General features: G+C 40.5%; 1 protein-coding gene across 1 annotated transcript in view; it reads left to right on the top strand.

Moving 5' to 3' along the window:
- The first annotated feature begins 341 nt into the window (after positions 1-341).
- nsg2 (neuronal vesicle trafficking associated 2) overlaps positions 342-7,831 on the top strand; it is a 36,952-nt gene continuing 29,462 nt past the window's right edge. Inside the window, exon 1 of the mRNA XM_020599864.1 lies at positions 342-567. Within this exon, the coding sequence (XP_020455520.1) occupies positions 439-567 (129 nt within the window). The 5' untranslated portion in view covers positions 342-438. The remainder of the gene's footprint in view (positions 568-7,831) is intronic.

Raw genomic sequence — 7,831 nt, 5'->3', positions numbered from 1 at the left:
TTTTTTTTTTTTTAAATAAAATTTTTTTAAATAAAAAACCGTTTTGTTTATTGTGATTGAGGAAGATTTTGAAGAGAATATTGGCGAAGGTATTCTGTGTGTTTGGTTTCCATTGTTTAGTCCGAAGGATGCTTCTAGCCTCCTGCAAACACAATGCTCCTTTTTGAGTGTTTTGCTTCTCTTATCTGCAACTATAAACGCATTATCCGAATTAAATCTGGAAGGCGAATCGATTTGTAGGCATATTGCGCACTCCAAGGCAACAGTCAAAACCTCGTCCACATTTATGTCCTGTTACACTAGAATCTTCTCCATCAAATAGCCTGTGTATGACAGCTTTCACTGACCGGCTGTGAGGTAAAACCATCCTTTTCTAACACCTCCTAGATTCAGGAGCAGACTTCAGGCAATTAAGGGAATATACAAGGTCGGTGAAAGATGGTGAAACTGGGGAGTAACCTTCAAGACAAAGGGGCCAAACCTGTGAGTGTAGAGGACGGCTTTCAGAATGTGCCCCTCATCACTCCACTGGATGTTACCAGCCTCCAGAGCCAAGCACCTGACAAGGTAAGACATGACAGCCGCCCAAACTGTACGTGTGAAAGAGAGAGTTCTCCTGCTTGTATGTGCATGTGTCTGTTTTTCTAAATCGTCTTCTGTTTGGATTAACTCAGTGTTGTTGACCTACGCATTCGTAAACCGTTTTCATGTTGAATAAGACCCCCCCCCCCAACACACACACATACCCTTTCATTCATTCACACATTAATTCATCTCAGCTGTCTCCCAGTGGTGCCCTTTGTTTTCCATCTGAGATTAGGAGACAGATTTAGTGCCAGACAGACTGCCATCTATCATCCCAACATCCCATAGTATGTGCACTGCTGCACATTAATCCAGTTACCATGGTGGCACAACGTGGAGCATACTGGCGTTTCTGTGGGGTCAGGACAGAGAGCTGCACTGATTGCACATTATGAAAATTAAGGGAATTACACAATAGGCAGGATCACTGACGTCGTTTGCACACTTGAAAACTTTCTGGTTGACAGTGCTTGGCTCACTGGACGGCAGCGGTGACTGAGCGAGAATTTTACATGAATCGTGAAATCACTGCACCCACGAGTTAGCTGTCATCTTACTGAGTATTAGAAGGATTACTGTCATGGACCATTATCTGATCTAATGTACTTGACCTGAAAGAGCTTCACACTGAAGGCTAATAGGACAATTAGGTCATTTAAGCAGGAACTGGCTGGTTAATATTTATGCTGCATAACATGGATCTTTATTTGGAAATCCAGCCCACATTCAAACCCTTCTGCCACCTTGTGTTTATCCCCACAAAGTAACTTTTTAAGTTATACCTCATTAGCACTCAGTCCTTCGTGTTCATGCAGGAACAAGAATTCGGTGAATTGCCATTTGATGTTTGTCACATGCAATATAGGTTGAAACTTCGTGGAAAACATCCTGGAAAGCACATGATAATGAACATCATGCTACACTAGGAGTCACAATGAGCAACAATTAGCTACAGCCAATAGCTGTACAGAAAGGCTCCATCCAAATGGCAATACTATCGGCCTTACAGCACCTCTAAACCTCACTAGCTAGCACATTTGTTTAGAGCCAGGCTAGCTGTTTCTTCCACCTTCGAATCTTTGCCGTTTGCACTAACTAACTACATATTTGCAATACATACATGAGCGTGGTATCGACCATTAACAAAGAGATGAAGTGTATCTACCCAAATCTTGAGCTATTCCTTGAATATTTTGGGTCCAGACTGTGGGTTGGACAAAATAAAATCCGCTCTGAACAGAACATGAATAGAATTTTTGATTATTTTCTGATGCCCAGGTCAAAAAATTATTTACAGCAATGAAAATTATCTTCCCTACCTCCTAATTTTAACAAATCCCACACCTCTGCCTGTAATTCCTATCAAATAAAATGAACTCCTTAAATAAGTTTAGAGTGATTCTGGAAAACCAGGAAATACAGCAATCACATTAAGGAAGTAAAGAGTTAAAATACAGCGAATTTCAAAGTACAAAAACTCTTTTGTGTCAACTGATGACCTGAGCTGCTGGCCTTTAGAAAGCAGGCCAATTTTCTAAGAGCAGGGGTCACGTCCTTCATATGATGGGTGCCTAATGTAATTTTAGAATAAAGCTCTTCAGGGGTTTTTACTGTCAAGGGTTCACACAAAACCATCACAGAAAGCTAAAAATAATTCCCAAAGCGGACGTTCACTTGCACCGCTGCAGGCAGAACCACACAGTACAGCCTGAACCCTCATTGTGTATTCTGCTCAGGGATGCACAGTCTCTTCCTCTTTCATATAACTGTTAACTGGACTTGTCAGTCATTGCGCCCATTCACAGAGACACACTCACAGCAGAACACACAGGAAGCCAGTTTGAATTTTACTTCACATTGGACCTTGTGTGTACAATGCAGTCATGTGAGCATGTGTGGCGTTTGTGTGACAAGTCGTTTGTTTGCAGCCAATGATATTTGCAGACATGATATTCACAGAGCTGTCAGTCATTTTACACTGATTCAATCAGTCTCACTGCACTCAAGAACACTGCTACATACTGCTGTCAAAGCTGCCACACACACAGAGTCAAGACACTCATTGACAATATGCATTCCCTAACCATCTCTACTGAATGCCTAACACAAACCCTAGGCCTTACTCTAACACTTAGCCTAAACCTGATTCTAACCCTCAACATTAAAGCCAAGTCTGGACCTTCAGAAAACCCCTTTGAATTTGTGAGGACCAGCTAAAATTGATGATATGATAAAGACATGCACTGTACACACATACAGTGTCGGGTACTGAGTGATTGCTCCAGTTTGTATTTTGGTTTTTGGTTTTATTGATAACCCAGACAGGGAGAGAGAGAATAATCAGAGCGGCAGTGAGCTCCTGAGATATATCAGTGAGCTACTGTCATTGACATTTGAAAGGAAAAGAGGTCAGACAAGAAGACTTGCTGTTTTGTTGACTATCAGTGAATTTTCACATGCCTCGGGAGATACACGCACAGAGATCGCTGTTGCTTGTTGCTTTTGGATACACTTGCTGACAGCTGATGCGGATTCTGTTTGCTGCTCACTTCCTCAGAGGACTGGAAATGGTTAGTTTTAAAGGCACTGAACACATTTCCTTTTTTTATAAATCATTACGTACTGTAAATGTGGATGGGTCTATTTGTTCTTACATGGGACGGTGTGAGAGTTGTAAAGATCAGGTTGCTGCTAAATCTTTGAATTTGTCTCCAGCTGTAAATGGGAGAATTTGTATTCCTGGTAAGTGATGCATGAATGCAACAGAGGCCAAGAGAAATAATGAAATCTGTAATTAAACATCTGAGCGTAGGGGGTATTCATGATGGCTGGCACAGCTCACATAATGGCAGTTCTACTACTTTATCCTATATACTGTGCATATGTGCGATCACACGTGGCAGTGTCTTGTTTTCTAATGAATTTTCTGTATTACTTTGTAGTCCTGCTTTCTATGAAATAAAAGCCTCTATTTGATACCATATAGATGATATTTTTCAACTGTTTAGACTATTCATACTGTATTCTGTAATTAATTCGCCTGTGGCGGAGTCTGCCATATCCTCCATTAAACTGTGTCAGAGGTGTGTTATGCTCCTGCTAAACTGCTGCTGCTATTGATGATATTACATCAAAAACATTCAGCTGGCAAAGTGCGGAGGAGCTGGACTGTTTGTCAGAGAGGTTGGCGCTGTTTACATTCTGTAATTATGTCTCACCATGTTTTTGCATGAATGCAGCAGAGGTAAATCCAGAAGCAGTACATGCATACAATCTAGTGCTATTGTGATTAAAGGTGCATTAACTAACTTTTAAAACAAAAAAACCCCTGACACATCCCGTTCCTTAGCAACAATGGATACAGTCACCAGTCAGAAGCTATTGTCAGCTGACTAACGACTAAATGAGGACTTCACTTGTTAGTTTAGAGGTAAAACGGACTTCAGTGAGTGGACTGCGGCCAAAGCAGTGCAGATGCCACATTTCTGCAAGTTTTGTTCTGCTTGCTCAACAGCTGTTTGATAAACTACTCGTACATTCTCTGCTACTGGTTGATTCTGCCCTATGGAGTGATTCTTCACATCTTCTGCTCTTCCTCTGCTCAGCTGTGCATGATTGTATATGTGTTTGAGAGGAGCACAGCCCCTTGCTCCTCTAAACAAAGAGTGACCCAGCAAAAAAAGACAGTGGGAAAGCAAAGTAGGATGGTCCGTGTAACCCATGAGGTTAACTGCCAGGTGACAGTTAAGAGAAGTATGGGGTGTACTGCTTGTTAGTGGAAGCGCAGCTTAACTGACTGACGAGTCCTGGCTCCACAGCAGCACAATGCCAAGTGACGAGGTTGACAGTGAGTCGACAGCCCCAAACAGGACTAAAAAAAGCACTAACATTACACAAATCTTGAATTACTCCCACATTAAAATCATATAAATTCATCACAGAGGTGAAATCATAACCATGCTAGGTGGCTAATATTACCGAAACAAACCCTTTATCTTTAGATAAAGGAAGAACGCCACATCTGAATCATAAACTGCTGCTTTTGAAACTCTCCATCTGGAAAACCCTGGTTTTTCCTCTTTGTCTGTCCCACTCTCTCTGTGCAAAACAACACCACCCCTTCGATTTGGCAGCCACTGTTTTGGACTTTTAGAAGAAGAAAGAGGACTGACCATCAAAACAGAGGGTGAAGGAGCAGGAATAAAAACAGAAGGGTTGTTGGCAGCAGAGTGATTGGGAGGGGGCTAGTGTAACTAAGAAACACCACGTCCTCTCCCATTTTCACTGGATTTATCAGCAAAGTGCAAAATCCTAGTTAATGCACCTTTAATTTTATAGTATTGTTAGTAGCCTCACAGTTCACTGTTCATTCCCCTATTTTGATTAAGTCTCACAGAAGGTCAGTACTGACATAAATGAACAGCAGTCTCAGGAAAAGCCAGGATTTAATCTTAAGGATTATAATGTAAAGGACAGTGACATGAGTGTAGGAGAACAAAAACATACTCCACTTGTATTTTTGTAATCTCACTAAATTGAAAGTTTTTGCCCATGATCCACATAGAAAGAGTTGAATGTTAATCAGTTTTTTATCTGGCTTTCAGAATCTGATCTGAGACCAGTTTCTTTTTCTCCATCCTTTAAAGCTAAATGGAAAGTTAATGGGTCATGTGACCTGACTGGTACCCCAGATGGGCTGTCTGGTTCTGAGCAGCTTTACTCACGCGAGCTCAGTTGTTTATAGCTTGATCCTGCCTGATGACTGTGTGACTTACAGTGTTAACCACGGATATTTTAGGGGGGGCGGGGTGCAGTGACAGTGCTGCTGTGGCCTACAGAAGCTTTAACGAGGAATTTGATTAGATTCCATCAGGAGTGCTGGTGGTTTGGACAAAAGGTGGAAGGTGGAGACAGAGATAACTAGACAGGCTCATAGAAAGATCTTTTGTCTCTTTTTGTTGCTTCTAGGAGACTAAAGCTAAGAAACAAACACCTGCTTCACTGGCAATGACAGACTTACATTACAGTCATTCTGTTAACCTGTCCAACAGGCCTCCTTATACAGCTTCATCCTTTCCTTTTTTGTCTTTTATCTGTTCCTTTTTGAGTAGTTTTTAAGTGTTAGTCGTTCTTCATTCAGCTGTGAATGCATATCCTCATGAATTAGGGAGGATTTCCTGGGAGCACACTCAGCATGTTAAATCAGTAATGTATTGCTGAATGACTTGTGTGTTGTGACAGTGCGAGTCCTCATAACCAGATGAACCATTGTCCAATTTTAATTTGAAAAATCGCCACATAAGTTCTCTGCATTTATATGATTGGCTGTGCATAGAGTAGCTGTGGCATCTGAAGACAGACCAGTGTATCACACCAACAAAGCAGGAACATGTTTATGCAAAGGAAAACCGGCACGCTGATGGATCCTGTTAGTTCCTAATGTCAGTGTCGTTAAAGGTCAGGCTTTGTCATCAAACTGAATAATTTAATCTATATACCATACCCTAGGTAAGTCAAATCCTCAGGTTAGTAAATCCACTAGGGCTGCAATTAACAATTAATTTCATTAATTTAATTTTCATTATTAGTTTTCTCATTTAATCAATTGATAATTTGGTTTATGAAATGTGAGAAAACAGTGAAAATGATCAAAATATCCAAGATCTCAACATGCTGTCAACAACTGCTTGTGTTGACCTACTGCTAGTCTAAAATCTAAACATATTCTTTTACAATCACATACAACAGATAAATCTACAAATTGTAGCTTGGACCAGAAAATATTTGGCCTTTGCAAATGAATACAAACCCCAGCAATTAAGGAACTTTCAAAATAGTAGCCAAATGACTTTCTGATGATTGATGGACCTTTCAGTCAACGTTTTAAATGCAACTCAGTAAACCAATTTAATGACAAGTACTTTCAGGAAAATTTCTGCAGGAGCTAAACTAAGCACACACCTTGTAAAAATGTTTTAAAAACATATCTTGCATTTGTAAAGTTATAGGAAACAGAATGAAGTAGAAACCTTCCACAACAAGGGAAATATTTATCTTTTATATTTAAGGTAATGAAAAACATGCATATACCATCAATCCTCAGAGTCGTTGCTGCCTTAATGCAAGTATTTCATATTCCTAACAGCCACACTGGGCCCCTGTATAAAGTAAGAGCACTGCATTGCTGCCTGTTGGTTGGTTTTCAGTCCTGCTCCTAAGGCTCAGAGCCCTGATGGTTTTTATTCTAGCTGGTGAAATAGAGATTGATTTGCATCTAGGATGCAGAGGGAAATGCACTGCAAATAACTACTCTTGCTTATCTAGATAAAGAAAGAAAAAGCAGTGTTCACCCTGAGAGACCAAGAATGGGTTACAGCACTGAGCCAGTGACTGTGGTTTATTTGTAACAATACAATGTTTTTCTTTTTAAAACTGCAATAATCAGTGTTTTTATATTAACAGTAAAGCACAGGACTATGTATGTCAGAGTTGCTCATACTGATGAACCCTCAGTTTCAGATGACAAGATTTAAGCCATATAACAGCCTGACCAGAACCAAAAATGGGCATCAGACATGACAAAAGATTATTTTATCTCGTATAGTGTGTCTTCGTGAACAACGACTGATGCTGCATCTTGGATGCATCATGATGTACCAACACAAAGTCTAACGATGCTGCATCTTGGATGCATCATGATGCACCAACACAAAGTCTAACATGCCAATGTTTTCCCTTTCTATGACGTGTTGGAGTGAAGCTGACCAATAGGAGCACAACACCCCTGGTATAAAGGACTGAATCATATTTGTCAAGTCAGTGAATCGACAATCAATTCCAGTGATGAAGATAACATTAGGATATTAGCTTCCACAGTCAGCCCTGTGTAGTGCTCTATAAGGGCTAGTTAGCTAGTTTTTGGTCTTTTATTTTTACTCCAAATTCTCCCTGAAGAATGGAGAATCCATACTGCTCTCTTTATTTCTTTTCTTATGCATTTCCAAACATAAGCCAGGTGGCATCACGCACACCATTACATTTTCCTGGTTTCTAGCAACTCCTTCATGCAAGTCGCTGTAATCTCTCAGATACAAGTGTGTAGTCTGTCGTACCTCTCATCCCCAATCATTTAATTTTGCATTTTGAACATCTTCTCAGACAAAAAAAATCATGTAGTCTGACCAGGCATTAGAGAATTACCACCTTTCTGCCATTCTCCTCCGCTCTGTGGGGCAACTTTGCCGTT

This window comes from Monopterus albus, unplaced genomic scaffold (genome assembly GCF_001952655.1).
Source record: "Monopterus albus unplaced genomic scaffold, M_albus_1.0 scaffold42.1, whole genome shotgun sequence".
NCBI lineage: Eukaryota > Metazoa > Chordata > Actinopteri > Synbranchiformes > Synbranchidae > Monopterus > Monopterus albus.
Note: the sequence above shows the minus strand (reverse complement) of the source record. Positions and strands in the feature narration are given on the sequence as shown.